Below are 18560 nucleotides of genomic sequence, written 5' to 3'. Positions count from 1 at the left end.
GTTATCTGATTATATTATATTTTATTATCTGATTTGCTGCTGTTGAATCAAAATTTTACAAACATCTCAATACTGTTGCGAAAATCCCACTATATGGATTAGAATCATTTAAGAAATTAATTTATAACAGTGGTCTAATTAAAATATTTGTGTTTCTTTTTCAATGGAACTTTAATGTCGAAAAAAATCTCAACCATTATTTTAGGTAACTGGAAAAATGTTCATAGCTCTTCTTTTTGTGTATATTTCAAAATGTCCCTAAGAAACAAAAAAATAAAATATATTATAAAATAACATCATAGCTATACTTTCCACCCTTTCCACTGGAGATTTCTAAATGGACATCTATAACACACAGGATACTCCAGATCCAGTGGCACTTAGCGTGACTGGTTCATATGAAATTCAGACATTTGGACAGATATTTCCAATAATTATTTCCTTGTTGTAAATTAGGATTTTGAAAAGGGTATTAATTTTGACCTATGGGTTTTGTGGGTTAGTATAACACTTTCCAAACTCTGCTCTTAGAACCCTTGTTTCAAGAACTGTTAATAGGTATTCTGTGCAAAAAGCATGCTGTGGTCAAATGTTTGAAAAACCTTGGTTACACACAAAGTTAAACAATTTACTTACTGCAGCCACTCCACAGTCTCTTTAATATGCTAAGGCAAATATTGAGGTGTCATGATGAGGGCTATAAAGTATTCTTCTAAATCTATGACAATGCTCTTCCTTTTCCCCCCTGAATATCTATTAACATCTCAATAAATACCCCTGACAAATATCAGCGAAAGGAAATCTATTTTCCATCTACCATCTGATGTTCATAATTTGTGAATCAGCTTCTATTTAAAAAAAAAAAAAAAAAACCTCGAGTTATAAACCCAACTGATGGTGAAGTACAAAACTTGTAAAAAGCAGTATGGTTCTAAAATTCCTAATGAGCTCCCCAAACCCCTAATTTCTTGCTCAGAAAGAGTACTAACTAAGGATGTGGTCTTAAAGGAACACATAATTTTAATTGTAAAATGGGAATAAGACAATAAAATGTAGCTTGAAAACACATTCAGACACTGCTTTAAAATGACTTATGGTAAATTGAAATAGTTAATCAAAAGAAAAACTTCTGTGAAATCCTTAAAAAAAGAAAACACTGAAAAGTGGAACTGCTATACCTAAATTAAACTTTACATCAACTTGCTTTAAACAATTTTCACTTAATTTTAGAAGAATTTGATGTTGTCACTGAAACGAGAGATAGTGACCTCTTTCTCCTTCGTAAGGTCATTTTGTTTCTAAATAGATTTTCCTGTCTTAAGTTTATTTCCCAGTAACTGTTCCTAATTATGAGTTAACAAATCCTCAGTATTTTCTTTGAGTTCTTGGAAGAGCAATCATTATGTTAACATGCGTTTATAATATACACAGCTAAATGCTTTTTGCTATTAAAATATCAGATTTTATTCTGGACATCACTCTAGCAATTTTTGTTTAATCCTGTATTATTAAGACTTCATAGATAATGATTTGCATGAGAATGACATGTAAAACTGCAGCTTTTGCTACATTCTGTGCATTTCAGTTCTTTGGGCATTATGAAATTTCTATGACAAATTCTAATTTACTACACAAATGTTCTTTGGATTGATGCACCAAAGTACTATTTTAACTCTATCTGATTTTCAATATGTTTTTCTAGACTTGACAGAGACAAAACAACAAATTTGAAAAACATGAAATTATCTTTTTATAAGATTAATTTTACCACCTGCTCTCCCTTAAAACCGGGAATGTTTAAAAAATTCAAAGCCAAGAGTTTTTTTTTCTCTTCAATCTGCATCAGTATAAATGCATGAAATACAGATGCCAAATGTTCAACATCCACCACTCTTCTTTATCAAACCATTGTTTTCTATTATCAGAAAGCAGTTATGAGTCATGTATGTGTGGTAATGGTGATGGTGGGCTGTATTAGGCAATACACAAAGAATTAAACAGATGTACTTCCTGGCTTCAAGAGAAATGAAAAACCAAATGTAAAACCAAAGATGCAGTACATCTGCCTATCTAAACTGTTCATTCCCGGAATGAGAGGACAAAGAATAGGCATGTAGCATTATGGGAGAGGAGATAGTTATTGGCATGCAGGAATGGATAATGGTCAGGAAAAGTAAGGGCTTTACTGTATCAATACAAGATAACTTTCTGTAAAAGAAAAAAAAAAAGGCTAAGAACAGTTTAAATAGGAAATACTACCAGTAAGTAAAGGGTTTTGTGGAAAATCAAGAAAAAAAGAGTTAAGAACTTTGCTTCCTGGAAAAAGGGTGGGGACAGGGAGGGGCAGAAGTACTGCAAATAGTTGGAAAAGGAAACCTTCTAAATGGGTATGTAAGAGATGAGGAAATGTAAACCAGGGAAAAACAGGCGATGTGAGAGATGTCAGGCCCTGAGCTGATAAGGTAAGTCCTGAGTCTCAGAGCCTTAAATAAGGGTAGGAATTTAAAGTATTGAACAGATGGTGATAAAGGGTCTAAGAAGTAAATACAGGGTGTGTAAAAATTGAGCAACAACGTTAGAGATGGGGGAGGGGAGCTTTATAAAAGCAGGGTGCAACAATCCCAGTTGGATGAGAACACTGTTAAGGCCTAAGGGCATCCCTGTTGATGGATGGTCAGAAAAGGGTGAGCCCAGTAGATAGCCACTGTGACGTAGGATTTAGATTTTGCTAAATATATCATGTGGCTAAATCAATCAGTACTGATTTACCCAAGATATAACCCTATTATGATAAATCAGAAAAAAAAAATCTTGTGAACAGATTTTTGCTATAAAGGGAAAAATGAAGTGCTAAAATATTAACAATTCTGTTTCCACATGCTCCACCAGTAAACACACCACTACACATACCAATATAAAAATCCAGATACAAAACTAATTTAAAATTCTGAAAAGGACACCCAGTCTCATAATTTAGATGCTTTATAACAATTGTTCTCTTCCTACTCAACAAATTTCTTGACATACTAATTAAACCAACATTTTCCAACATACATTAGCAATACCAAAACCCACACTGTCAGAAAGTATGCCCCCACAGCATTTCTTCTATGTATATTTCAGATACTAGATAAACAGCTATAATGAAAACCAAAACTATTAAAGAAACAGTTGCTGAATGAAATAGAAATTAGCAAGAACATGATTGCTTTACTAAAAAATAGTACTTGGGATTATGCATTTGGAAGCTCACTAAAGAGTATAACCATTTGGGGCAATCTCTCTATTTATAAATTGTTTGAAACCAAGAAAGAAATGTGAAAAAGAAACAAAATAAGCTTAAAGTAGACACACTGATTAGGCACTGGGCTATATACATGGAAGTAAGATGAAAAGGGCAAAATGCCAAAGAGTCAGTAGGGAGAAAGACAGAAAAGACAAACTTCGTGGCATAGTGTGAAATGTGACACAAAGGTGGTCTGGGGACAGTTCAGAGAGGGCCCACCTCTGCTGATAAAGGGGTCGAAAAACGTGGTCAAGAGAGAGGTGTCCCAGAGTGGATGACATGAGAGCCAAGTCTGACCAGCCACAGGCAGACAATGGGAGGCAGGACACCACAATGCAAAGTGACTGACATGTATAGAAGCTAACCAAGCAAAGCACAAGAGACCCAAGGGTGTAGCACATGCAGTTCATGTGAGAGGTCAGGGTGTATGTGTGTGCGAGGGGGATGATAAGAGATAAGACATAACTGGATAGGTTGGATGGGGCCAGATGACGAAGAGCTTTGTATGCTGGGTTAAGAGGTAGGACTTAATTCTGTGGATAATAGGAATCACTGGTGGATTTTCAACAAAGTTAAGACTTGCTTTTTATAAAGGTCACTCCCACGGTTGTGGTATGGAGAGCTGATTTGTTTATTTTTGGTAGGGGAGGGTGAAGAAAGGTAGGGAAAGGGTAGGGAGGCACTTATTTGCTATTTATTAGCATGCTTATTATTATTATTATTTTATGCTTAGCTATCTATAGCTATTAGAATTGCACATGAGACAAATAATGACAGAATTGAGGAGGCAAGAGATGCTTTTTAAGTATGTAAGAGTTAGAACCCAACTGCATGGAGTATAATTATATGTGGGGCTGAAGGCCCATGTTTCTGGGCCTGGTGACTGGATAATGGTGCCATTAAGTAAGACTGGAACTGTAGGAGGTGGAACATATTTAAGTGGGAAGATGATGCAAATAAACTACAGAACTCAGACTTCAGCAAAGATCAATTAAATATAAAGTTTTCTGAACTCTACTCTGTACAGTTTAACCAAATGGGTTAGACTTTGGAACTCTGGCTTCCTGCCTGTAAAAGTTAACTGGTTTCTACAAGGACAAACCTGTGACCTCAAACTAATTAACACCTGCCCTAATCAGCTGGATTAACTAGACACAATTAATAGGCCCTCTTACTTTATTGCTATGATGTAAAATGAAAATGTCTCCCTCCCATTGAGGGTCACAATGATAAAGGATAAAGATCAAATGCAGTACGGAGAGTGTGTTAAGGCTCTTCTGCTACAGACTTGAGACAGGAATGACAGATGGGGTATGTTTGCTGCTGCTAAAGAAATTTCACAGGCACACAAAATATAGCTGGCTTTTGATACCTGGCTTTGATGTTTCCAGGAACTCATTTAGCAATGCTGGAATATCTGGCAGCTTATATATTCCTTCAAATATGTTACAAGGTGATGAGAATCAAAGCCATGGCATATACAATACCAATATATTTGATAAAAGCAGTGTAATTATTAAACTTCAGAGGACTGACTATGTACTCTTAACTTTATGCTTTAGAAGCATAGTAACTGTCATTTATTGATACTAATTAAGATTTTTGCTAACACTGATTCAAATAAATAAATATTGGAGGCGACAACAAAAATTATCTATAAATACTTACATACAAAGCAATATCTTTCAATATTTACCAGAAGTTAAAATTCTATACTTCTACACTGACACTAGTAACAACTGGGTTTTTCCCTTTGTATCCAGAAGTAGCTAGAGACAGGCATACCTACAAATCAAAATTGAGAGTTTACATTATTATGCATATGGCCCTCAGTAGTTACAGTAAGCTAAGAATCAAATGTTGACTCTCAATTAAATCTGCCCACATCTAAGGAGAACCTGACCTAACCAAAGCAGGGTTCCTGAGGCTTATATCACTCTGTAAAACAATTAACATCAATCTTGGATCATGGATTTATCTTACAGTTCTAAATACCTCAAAAGATTTTTGGGTAGGTAGAAATATTCCCCACTTTAAGATACAATTCTTTAAAAAGGGATCACCAAAAGGCAAAATTCTGACTGAGTATGCTGCAACTTTAGTCCTTCCTGGGACATCTTACAAACAGGTGAATGAGAAGACAGCAATGAATGTTGTCTAGAATCACATTTATCTGTATGCTAAACCCCACGTCTGATTTACAAATTGTTATAACATCTAATCATGGTATTCAAGTCATTCTAGAAGTGACCAACATAGTGAAATAAAAATGAGAGGATAAGAGATAGAAGAAAAATGGAAGGCAAGTAGGTTTCCTAAATGAAAGGGTACCCTGTTTTTAAGCTTTTGTAATTCTATAGTCTCCAAAAGAATGTGGAACTAAATAAACACATAACAGTTTATTTTTTAAAAAATTGCATTAAGACACAGTCATTTGTGTACAACTAAATGTTTCCTAACCCCCTAAGAAATAATATACATTGAAGTCCCCTCCATCCCATGCAACCACTAAAAACAAATGACAATATTCATTTGAGGAAAAGAATCTACTAAAATACTTTTTTGTTTGTTTTATTAAAAAACTACCAGATCAAAGCAAAGAATACAAAAGAACTTTCTAATAAGATGTGGATAAGTCTGAAATCTTTTGTAAATAAAAATTATACTTATGAGAACATAAGATCTCACTGCTATCTATTTACGGAGGCATGAGATTAAATTTTGTACCCTGAAGACATTGGAAATGTTATACAACCTTAACTTTTATCCAAGTTCAATCACATGTCCTGAGACTCCTAGAAGGTAATTTAAGTGAGACATACTTCTTAACCAAGGCCTGAAGAGGAAGTGAAACTTAATTTGTACAAGAACAGCTGAGATAGAAAGCAAATAATAGATTTAAAAAATGTGTATCATTGCCTTACACTGCCTTAAATTATGCAGTTGTTGCTTTTTATGAAGATGAGTAAATATCCTCTTCATTAAGTGAAATATTTTTGAACTGAGGTTTCTATCTTACCTTAAAGTCAACAATAAAAAATACCTGCCATGTACTCAAAGTACAAATACTGATCTATTCAATTTTGTGAATATAGAATTTGACAGCATTTAAAGAGAGCTGAAATGGGTTTATAAAACTTCTCTACGTAAATATTATAAAAATCAGTCATATGTAAGTGCTAAAACTGCTTAAAATTTTTTTCAAATGAGCTCAAACAATTCAGAACTCATTTACACATAAATACTAATTATAAATAATTATCATAAAATATATCCTCTAATAATTCCCAGTAAGATACAATCTACTAGCTTAATTTATTTCTGGGTTGATTTTTAAAATTACAAACAACTCCTTTAAAAAAGGTTTTTATTTAGAACTTTCTCAATTTACCATGGTCTTTTCCCCTAATTAGTACAGGTAAACTAATTGATAAATGCACAAATTAAAAATATAATCACTGATGGATTATGAGAACCTAGATATGAGTAAGAAATGCCTTTAGCACTAGAGATCTGAATGTATACAAACTATATAATGAATGCATCACGCCCTGAGAATTTTTAAAGCAAATTTCTGAAAGGAAAAAAGACTTCCTATAGAAAACATAGTAAGATTTTTTTTCTTTTATTATTGTCTAGGTTTTGTAAACTATGACCACAAAACCTTTCAACAGGGTTTTAAGTCAGTCAACTTTTCCTAAGGGAGAGGGATTCTACAAAGCCAAGTTTCCCTAACAGATTCAACTTTACCAATTACTTAAGACAGTCTATGTTATTTTTCAGTAGCAAATTAATTACAGAACACTTTACACAATGCTTCTAAGGTGTAGCAACGTTTGGAGAAACCAAAGTCAGAGAGCAAGCAAGCAAAGTTCCTTGTTTCATATACTCTACCCCTGTTCAAAGATGTTTTTTCTTTTATTAACTTGGAAGGAAAACCTAGTAATTCTCCAGTGCTTATTTTTATTCTCTCAATGCCTGGAAATGAAAGAGAGAAGCCAGGTGACAGTCAGAAACCAAAGACCAACCACAGCAGGAAATTATTTAGAGTATTTTGTGCCATTTGCCCTCTCTATGCCCGGATCAGCTGCAGGAGCTGTGAAGATCACAGGGTGCAGGCAAGATTCTGAAAGCATATGCACTAATGAAAGCAAAGTTCACTCTTGAGCCCCTACCCCTGCCATTCTTCACTTACTATTCAGTGATGATAAAAATTTAGAGAAAAGAAGTCACCCAAACTCATAGTATGGCTATATGTTAAATGAGAAGGGACAGTTTAAGAATCTCTTAATTCAAAATGAAAAAAAAATTAATGTAATAAAAAATACTTCCAGTAAGTGTGGCCTAAACTAAAAATATTTTCTAACCATTATGAGAAGTGCTATGTTTCACCATTAAGACTATTCACAAATCCCTCCTTATGCTCAGAAGCAATAGCACTAAAAGAAAGAACAGCCATTTGCATAAAGAATACAAATTTCCCAACAAATCTTTCTCAGATAACTTAGTCATGGAGATTCTAACACACTACTTACACAACATTTTGTGGTATATGTATTCGCAAATCACTGGTTTCTGTACAATGAAAAGGAACAGTCAACTCTGGCATTAATATGAGAGTACCCTTTTCATTGTGATGACTGTGCAAAGCTTCTTTATTGGTCAAGTGTGTGTTACCAATAAGTTAACAGCACATAGCAGAGAAAGATCCAGGAGACAGACACATTTTGTTGTATGGACTTTACAAATAGGAATGCTTACTTAACTCTATTCTATGCTTGTCTTAGCAACAGTAACTGATTAGGTCAGTAAGGAAAACTGGATGTTTCAGAATTATAAATTAATATCACCAACATCTAAAATTTGAATTACTGATCACAGAATTATATTTAGCACAAAACTGCAATATTGTCTTTTGCACAGATCAAATACAAATCCTTACAAACTACCGAATTGAAAAAGTGGATTTTATATAAAATCTTTTACTTTCAAAGATTTCAAAATATATTTCATCAGAACTCACCTCGTGCAATTTTAAATTAACAAGGAATTAATCTATAAGGGAAAATCTAGGTTTTCAGTTAACGTGTCAGGGATTGGGCTGGATTAGTTTTAACATTTACAGGGATTTTAAAGAGGTGAGTCTGTGTAGTATAAATCCCAGTCCTTAGAATACACTCCCATAATCTATAAATATAAAAATAATATTTTATGTTAAAGAATCTCCTTCTTTATCTGAAATGTGATTTGTTAGCTCCTAGAAATGGTGAACCATAGAACTATTTAATTGCTTTGTACAGTCTGTGTTTATGGTGTTTCTAAGTACAGTCCAACCCAAGATCTTAAGCTATTACCTAACAATATCAAACCCAGAATGAAATAGAAAATGGCTCAACCCTCAGCACTCTGGTATCTTCCAAAGATACAAAATCACTCATTTTACTTCACTTTAGTTTAAGACTCCCAGATTTATTTTAGAAGAGAAAATCTACTGTTTTCCTGCAAAACTTACCAGTGTTCACAATTTCAACTAGCCTCATAGAAAGCTGTGCCAGAATAATCAAGAGTCATCTTGTAACATAAAATGTTTTTTCCTTTGCAAAAATGATATACACACATACTTAAGTTTTTATTCCACAAAGGGCAACTGCAACTCACAAACAGGATACTGGTAATTATTAATGGCTGCTGACACAGGTTAAGAAGACCTAAGGTCCTAATTTAAACGTGATCAAAATTATTACCATCAGACAAAGGATGCAGAATCTGGTGGTCTCAAATCAGGGAATAAGAAATAAGGCCACAGGAAAACAGACAGAATCTCAAATGGCTGGATTTTAGCAGCATTCCTTGAGTAGTCAAGGTTTGTATAATCTACATACTGCTTCAACCCTTAGAAATAGCCCCTACACCCAGTATAAAAGTAAGAATCACTAAGATCAGAGATGAAGAGACAGAATTTATGAATTTACCTTTGCTCCATGGTAGAATGCAAATTTAGAATCTAGAAATTCTAGTATAACAATAGGAAATAGATTTGCAGGGACAGAGTAGAGTTAATCAGTCAAAAGTTGCATTTTTTGCATGTCCACATATGCAGAATAAGTTTTCAAAGTTGGAGTTATTACTTACTTTTTTTCCTGTTTATTTACAATAAGCAAAAGCTTTAGAGTCAACTCAATAAGAAAATGCATAATGCACGATATACACTTTATACAAAATGCATAATACTTTTAAAGATTGCCAAATTACTTTATAAACTAATTCCTCCAACTGTTTTTGCTTTTTGCAAGGTTCATTTTCATTAAAATAACTACATCAAGAACAGACTGACCCCAACCTGAAGCCAGGTGACAGCTGCTTCAAACAGTCTAATCTGTTTATTGATTAAAAAAAAAAAAAAAACAGAAAAGAAATAAATGAATGATTGCTATTGATTCCCATGATAGCTCTACACAGACCCAGTAACTTCTCTGGATTAGTATAGACAGATGCCAATTAGTTTTATTTCATATGTAAATAGCAGCAAAAAGAGGTACAAAAAATAATTCACTGAATTGCTTTACCCTAAAGCACAAGGCACACATTTTGAAAGTCACTTCAAATACAGTTCTTGCTTATAGAGCTCTCTCTTTCTCTTAGGCAGGAATTTTAAAAATAAATTCTAACTCATCCAGCTGTGTATATTCAAGAAATACCAAAAAGTCACAAGGCATAGTAAGTTTCAGCTGTTCTCATCTTTCCAGTGTTATCAATAACACATAATGAGTTAGTTCATACACCATCACAGCTGTGTAGGCCAGAGCTAACTTAGCTAATTTAACTATTCCAGTAGAGTTCAGTTAGGAGCCTGCTCTATTTTAGATAATCCATTCTCCAAGTCGTTAAAAAACAACAACAAAAACCAGCATATGCTCTTTATTATCATTAATATGCAATTCTCCCATCTTCTTTCACAGAGTTCCTGTGAAGTCATCTAAGGCTATTGTCCCATGGACAAATTAGGAAAAAAACCTTTAAGAACAATTAGCAATCAAAATCACTCGAACTATGACAGCATTTTAGGCTTAAGCTGTAACAAGTGAAATTCCCTTTTATCAATACCCTTTCATTACAAAAGAGGAGAAACAAACACTGTCCTCTGAGAAAAATTAACCAGGGAGTAAGAGTTTGCAACCCTGTACTTCACCATCCCACACTTTCAGGAAATTCAGAATTACAAATAATCACCGGTCATATTTTCACCTATAGATTGATTACCTCCAAAATAAGGTCTGCAGAGTGTCTCTTTATGGTTGATAATAACTACAAGAATTCTTGCACACTTCACAATGGATATAATGAGATAATCAATTGTGATCTTAGTTGCTAATGGGAGATTTGCACAACCTTCATAATTTCAAATATCCACAACAGGATTCTATAGTTTGTAAAGTTCAAAACTGCTTAGACCGCCATTTAGTATCATTTCCTACTGATGAGTGCCCTAAACTCTCAGAGACTGTATTTTCTTAATCAAAACATAACATTCAATGTTGTTTTCTTAACTTCCTATTTGAAATTTGGAAATTCGCTAAAGCCCATCCTGTGTGCAAAAGAAGCCTTAACATCTAAATATCGATGGAGTTCATAAATATAACTAGTTTCCAGTTGATGCTGATGATAAACATCTGCAGGTGTACAAAAGCAGAGTGTGATGGGAGTGGGATTATATCATAACCTGTGGCGAAGGCAAAATTGGAAAAGAATAATTAAAATAATCTCATTATAATGAACCAAATAAGCAATTATTACTGAAATCCTTTTTAAATCTTTTTTTTTAGTATCTAACATCTTGACTAAAGAGTTGGAAGGGATCTGTGACCATATCTAGCTTGACTTACTTTCCGATTTCATTCTTGAGAATAATATGCACACTGCACAACTAATTTGGATGAATTTAGATGTTAAAGCTAACACATTTGTAAAACAAAGTTTTATGTGCACAGTAGACCCTGAACTATGAACTTGCCCTAAGTTTCACACAATGAAGTATTATTGATATAGTATGTAATAATAATTTATCAAGTCACATAAAATATTGAACAAAGTGGAATAAACAATTGCCATTCATTATTCCTGCATCCAAAGACTGCTGGGTCTGACTTGAACATATACACAGCTGAACACACACTTCCTGGTTATGTGCAATCTGCATAGATAGACCAGCTTTACAGGCCTGACCACAGAGATTAATAGCTTTAGCCAAATAATTTGGTAACCATGTGAACCTGGGCTGCTCCAGCTTGTTTGTGAATCTCTCAGCAAGGCTCAACATGCCGTTATCTGCATCTTGTTGCCAGGAAACACAACATCGCTTTGGAATACAAGGAAAACCAGGTTGCAATGACCACAGGTCAACTTCCCAAAAGCCTAATTTTTGACACTTAGATATCTACAATCTTATAACATTTCTTACTATAGGCCTAGGAGAACTTCACTTTACTGTTAATACTTTTTGCTATTTTTATCAGGGCAGGACCACTTACTGCCATTAACAATGTAGCAGCAGCAATAGTAATTACAATAATTCACTCATACTTGGTCTCTCGAGTGTCAAATAAACACACCTTCATTAAAACTGATTTGAAAACCAAGCACTTACAACAACTACTTTATCACTGATCCAACAGTGCATGCTTCATGGGCCTCTATTTCCAGTCTTCAGCAAAGTAATTTTACCAAAGGATAAAATAAATACCCAATATGCTGCTGATCTAAGAAGTTTCTGGATTTTCTGGGATCAGAATCAGTCTTGCCTTGCTCATAACGGAACATGATGTGTTGGTCAATAATCCTGCTAGTTTCTTCCTGACCAATTCAAACAGACAGAAACTTAATGTACCAAGATGCTGAAGTACTCAGCAGACTGGAAATGTGCTTCATAAGAGTGAAGTGGGAGGCTACTGTTCTACAGTCTTGCAACCTGGAGATGGAAGGATTAGAGTGGCTTTGAGAGTATATAAAATTAATCACCCTTGACATACCAACTAGAATTGCTAGCTCGAAGGCAACAGAGATTTTAGACAATAACTTATTAAAAGATTTTTAAGAGAAAACATAAAATATCTTCCAATGCGGGCTTAAAAAGTTAGAAGTAATTAGCTTTATTATAGGATCTAAGAATTTTGCTACCGAAGCAAGATGGAATGCATTATATTATCAAAATAATATATTTGTGATCAAGGAAACTACATTCTTTATATAATCTTACTTTTACCCCAAAGGAGTCTTGGGATAATAATGCCTTTAAACTTGGGCCTTATATTGTTTTTCATCTGGTTCCATACATCTCTTTAGACGTTCCTTTCCATCTTATAAGATGCGAAGTTCTAGTCTCATAATTAAGTTGCTAAAAAGACAGATATGTGTACTATATAACTGAAATATTGAAATATTTAAAAAATCACTCATTACTTAATACTAAATGGGAGCAAAAGAAATTAAAAAAAAAAAAAGACCAGGTTTCCCCAATTCCAAAAATGCTTTGGCACTATGTTAGAACACACAGATCAACATCAAAACTAACAGAATTAGATAACTTGGAAGTGGTTTACTGCCATCATTTGCTTGCTGACTCTCCAGAAACTTAAACAGTGTAAAGCGACCCAATCAGTGAACAAAGATGACTCCAAGGACGTTTTTCTCCTGAACTTCTGGGTTAGGATACTCGGGGTATTTTTTCCTCCCTATACACCACACCTCTCAGTAGTATATATCAGGTTATTCATTATTTGTGAGACTGTCAGGATGACCTCATGGTCTCCTAAATCAGGTAGCATGGACAGAAGTGCTCTTCCCTTTCCTATGTAATTTTAATACTTATTATTGGTCATATACAAGTAATTACTAACATCACACATTTTAACTCCTATGCTACAGGAGAAACAACTTGGAAAAATAAAGATTGTTTCTATTATACAGTAATTTTTGCATTAGCAACTTTACATGTGGCAACTATCATTTTCTTCTTAATTTTTACGTTCGACTAAATAAGAATTTAGATGTGAAAATTTTCAGTTCTCTATCAGTGAATTTTGCTTTGACATCCATGAAAAAGAACTACATTACTTATATACATGTCTTACATACAAAAACATGAAGATAACTGTTTTTTATGTACTTGATAAATAAACATACTCATTAACACATAAATTTTCCTTTCACTCATTGTTAAAAGATTCAGTTCTAAAAAAATACCCTGAATTATGGAACAATTTATTGTATCTATAAGATAAATAGAATAATAAACTTAAAGAAACTAAAATAAAAGACATTTGACATGTTTGGGCATGATTCATAAGCTTGGGAGAAACTTCTGAATCATTCACAGAAAAACTGTACCACTCAAAATGAAAAGAGGGCCACAGAACTCTACAAACAATACTATTTTCCTTTTAAAAAGAAGCAGCTGCTCAACATGCAAAACTTTAAAATTGAATAAGTTAGGTATCCATTACTTATAAGAATCACCATGATTTTCTTTCAAAAGCAAGCTCTTTTGTGTGATTAAAATTGTATCTGATTCACAACATTCAATGTATATGCAACTTCTCAGTCACATAGATACTGCACAGTTACATCTGAATTGTTCAAATCATAAAAACTTTGCTGGTTAAGTCAATACCCTGCATTCACCCACCATGAAAAATCAGGATAATACACAGCCAAAAGAATAACAGTGGAAAAAAAGAATAAAACCTGTTAGGTCACTACTAAATAAAACCACCTTACTAAGCTTTTAACCTCTTTACCTTCTGTATAGAATTTAATAACAATTTTAAAGAAGGTATAAATACATACCCATACTTCATTCTCATCCTATCATTCTCTGGGTTACAGTAAAATCTTTCCAAGTGCTCCTGGGAATCATTGGAAACACTCTGCCACTTCTGAGTAGTTGTCCTCTTGATCTGCCAATGATATGGCAAGACCGTGTGGTGCTTCAAACAATCCCTGCCATAAATACATGTGCCTTGCAAAAAGTCCATGCAAATTTCAATTTCATTCTCTTGGTGAGTGTGGTACTGTAGCTGGTTCACCAGCTCGAATACAAGGTCAAGGGAAGCCTCCTCACTTTTGTCCTGAAAAAGCTCAGTATTCAACTTATCACTTGTGTCCAAAATATACTGGATTGTAAAACTGTTGTCTTGGAAAACCCCTGGAACATAATCCATGACTTTGTCTATGCAATCAGGACTAGCAGGAACATCACTTGAAACTGGGTGCAAAAGAGCAGTCTGGAAGTGCCCTGCGGTAGATTCTGCCACTGTCCCACTGATGGTTTCTGGTGGAAAGCTGTGATCCTGGATTGGAACCACTTGTTCTGGAGCATCAGTGGAAGGATGAGATTCTGGTATTTGGCCCCCAACATCTGTCCCGTCAGGAATCAAAACAGACATATTGTTTTCTGCCGGTGGACACGATGGATTGATTTCCAGAGGTTTTTTCACCATAGGTTCATGTAAGCTGTTCTCATCTGCATTCTGGTTTCTAGATCCAAAAACCCCATCAAGTGAGCCAGATTCTAGCAAAGTATTTAATATTGGCCTCAAAGACCTCAGGGTTCCGGTTCCCAACCTCTTCTGATCTTTTTTCTTAAAACAAGTCTTCAATGGAGTGATCTTCTCAGAGAGTCTCATCTGGCATGAAAAGTCATCAGGAGGAGAGGGAGGCTGCACTACACATTCTGACTCAGGTTCATTGGTTTCCATTTCCATGATGTGAACTAGCTCCAATTGCTCCTCAGTCTAAAAATCCTACCAGGAAAGGAAAGAAGATAATCATTTATAAGCTGACAACAACTCATCCCATCATTGATCAAAATATTTTTGTTTTTGTTTTTTGAGGGAGCTCTGTGACTAAGTCCTTGAAATCACTCCTCTTACATTATATTTCATCTTTACGAGTCAATTTTAAATTTTATTGCGAAATCAAGGCTCCAAAGCAGCCAAGGCTATTCAAAAGCCCAAGCAGATAAAGGTAAAAAGGAGAATCTTCCAATAAACTCTTGAAATTTGTGGATATAATGTACAACAAACTGTTAATTCTGCTGGAATATGAATTTTTATTGTAACTCTAGAATGGGGAGGGGGTGAGGGGTAGAAATAAGTGTGTCTAACTGATGACAGTGAGAAAACCACATCTTCACTGCTTTGTGGTTCTCTACACAGTTATTTATGTATTACCTATCTCATGAAATAACAAAAACTTTTTTTTGTAAAAAAAAAAAAAGTTCATCAAATGAATGATAAACTTCAAAGTTAAATAGTGAGCGAATTTGGGGGTGTGAGGACATACTCAGGAAACAGGCGCTTCAATTAAAATGTTATACTGCAGAAGCCAGGAGCCTGCTGCAGCATTTCTATTCATTTAAGTTCTCACTTAACTTCGGTCGTCCGTGACTTTAAGGGAAATGAATATAACAAAACTAATTTTACCATAGGCTAATTGATATAAACAAAAGTTAAGTTCTTACAACAAAACATTATTTGATGAGCTGCTATATTCAGAAGATTTCAGTATATTCCCCAAGGATGTTAAGGGTTTACTTTTGTAATCTCCAAAACATTACCACTACTGGAGAACTACTAGGGCTCGTTTAGCAACAGAAGCTACATCAGCAACCACCACCACACACTGTTTTGGAAGCCAAACACAACTTCGCAATACAGAAAGAGCCTCCTTGTACTTGTCATCTGAAAAATTACATATATTTTTTAAAAAGGCAAATGAAGGCATATTATAGAAGAATAACAAGAATATAAAACACAAACCATATTTCAGATTCCTTACGTACTGAAAGAAAATTAAAAAGTGGTTTCTTCAACAAATCAGACCCCTTGAAAAAAACTGGAACTTAAAGAAAAAAGCAAAGAAAACTTTATAAAATGACAAATGGTGTCTCTTCTACAATCTATATCCCTCATTAACTAATTCTGAAAATATTCACTCAGCATTGTCAGGTGGAAAAGGGTTGATGAGCAATTAATCCTTTTCTCTCGTCCACGAGACTGAAAGAGATATTTGATGCAAGGGCTCATGACTTCATCAAGTATGCGTCCCAGGTGCCCATTACAGTGCCCAGCACAATGCAAACAGTAGGTACTCCATAATATTTTTTGGTTGAATTACTGACGAAAAAGAACCTGTTAAGTGCCTAGTTCGATTAGTCATTATGGATCGACAGTAATAAAATGATAAAATTGAGTCCCCAGAAAAATGAGCATTAAATATCTAATTGAAGAGATTCTTGAATCTGCGTGTGTAAAAAGTACATAATGATCAAACTCAGAAAAAAAAAAAAACCAGTATATGTCAAGGTGTTAGCGTATACAGTACGTATGAAAGGAAAAGCTAGAGTTCAATGTGAGCTGCCATTGTTAGGGAAAGGTTCACGAAGGAGGGACAGGACAGAAGACATAAATCAACTGGAAAGGAGCCAAGCCAGGCGTTATTATTCATCATTCAGTGCTCTTGCCTCAAGGCACAATTGGCACAGACTGTGGTATTCCCTTCTCGCCACACCAAACCCGCCTGTGCCTTCCCCACGACGCGCGCACGGACATAGGGACGGATGGACGGACGGACACACGGACACACACACACACACACACACACACACACACACACCGCCCCCCACCCCCACTCCTATTACACCTCATCAAGGCAAAACAGACCCTAAACGCAAACACTATAACTTTTCCAATATTGCCCGCTGTCACACTCGGAAATAAAACTGAGGAAGAGGCAAAAAGCTGGAGGAGCGGCCAGAGTGGGAAGTCACTAGAATCTTGTTCCTCAATTAGTTTGCATAACAAAAAATAAATATTGGAAGGACACTTCCTCCGGTTCCCTGCTGAAGGCGACCTACCGCTCCACCCTTCACCTCGTGATGCCCCGGCTTCTCCAGCTCTCCCAGCTCAGAGCACGGTCCGCGGAAACCGCCGGCTCCAAACGCCGGACTCTCCCGAGGGCCCACCGCCACCGGGCGCCGAGCCCGGGTCCGAGCAACGCCTCCTGCGGGCCGCGACGGTTAGCGCAGCTCCGCGCCCGGGGCCGCGCCAACTCGGCGCGGCGCAGCTGAGGCGCCGCCCGGCTGGGCCAATTCCGGGAGTTCCGAGCACCCCGCCCCCGCCTCCCCCTCTGCAGGCACCGCGGCGCCCCCCAAACTCTCGGTCCAGCCTCCTTCCAACGAGCGCTCCACGCCCAGGCTTCCCTCCACCCCAGAAACCCCTCACGGCGCCTTCCAAAGTCAATTTCTTCTTCACCTCAACCAACCTCCCTGAGAGGATCGTCCCGCGAGTCTCGGAGGATAAAGCAAAACCGACCAGTGAAGAGCCGGGGAAACGCGGCGGGCGCTTCTCCAGGAGGAAGGCGAAGACTTCTGCGCCTTCAAAGTTAACCTGAAAACAGCCTGCAAACTTCTGGGCTGCAGCGGGAACGCCGGGCGGCCGGAAGGCTCCCCTGGCTTTCGTGCCCTTCCCTCGATCTGCGAAGTGCCCTCCTGGGGAGGCCAAACAGACGCTCCCCCGCCCCCCGCGCCAGCCCTGACCAAGGTGGGCTGAGGGGACGCCGGCGACCCTGACTAAATCCTTCGGTCTTACTCCGACTTGTACACCTGCCAGAGGCCCTAAGTGACTAAGAAGTATAAACCAATTCCATGCCGATATTGACGGGATCCGAAAGAATTCAGTTTAAAAAAAAAAAAAAAGGGCAGTTTAAATAACAATCACCCCAGATCCGTGAGGGGCGGCTGCGAGGCCGGCACCCCCTTCCTTGCCCGCCATCTCCGCTAGGGTCCCTTATCGGCTCCGCAGAGCTCACTCGGAGCCCTTTACCTGAACCCGCAGCCTGAGAGAAGTGACCACAGAAGCCGAGTCGCAGCGCTGCTGGCTTGCGGGCAGCGTCCGCGTCGGGAGGTCGGAGCGCAAGGCAGGCTCGGGGGTCTAGGGGTCGCAGGCTGGAGACGCCGCGAACGGCGCACGGGCCATTCCGCCGCCGCGAGCGCAGAAAGCCGCGACTGCACTCCCGATCCAGCTCGCTCGCCTGTCACCTCGAGCTCTGCTTTAAAGTGGCTTCCGGTCGCCGGCTCACAGCAGCCCGGTCGTGGAGGCGGAGCCTGGGCGGCCGGGTGTGGGTGGGGTGAGGGGGCCGGGCGCTCAGTGAGTGCCGGGAAGGAGACCCGCCCGCGTGCGCGCGCGCGCGCGCTCGAAGATGCGCGGGGTGTGCGTGC

The 18560-nt window shown here is 37.2% G+C and overlaps 1 protein-coding gene across 1 annotated transcript in view; it reads right to left on the bottom strand.

The window, feature by feature from the left end:
* The window catches only part of TIPARP (TCDD inducible poly(ADP-ribose) polymerase), a 28783-nt gene extending 10223 nt beyond the window's left edge, over window positions 1–18560 (bottom strand). Inside the window, exons 1-2 of the mRNA XM_011379325.2 lie at window positions 18166–18560; window positions 14129–15084 (exon numbers count right to left, since the gene is read on the bottom strand). Coding sequence (XP_011377627.1) covers window positions 14129–15045 — 917 coding nt within the window. The 5' untranslated portion in view covers window positions 15046–15084; window positions 18166–18560. The remainder of the gene's footprint in view (window positions 1–14128; window positions 15085–18165) is intronic.

This window comes from Pteropus vampyrus, unplaced genomic scaffold (assembly GCF_000151845.1).
Source record: "Pteropus vampyrus isolate Shadow unplaced genomic scaffold, Pvam_2.0 Scaffold12, whole genome shotgun sequence".
In the NCBI taxonomy this organism is placed as follows: domain Eukaryota; kingdom Metazoa; phylum Chordata; class Mammalia; order Chiroptera; family Pteropodidae; genus Pteropus; species Pteropus vampyrus.
Note: the sequence above shows the minus strand (reverse complement) of the source record. Positions and strands in the feature narration are given on the sequence as shown.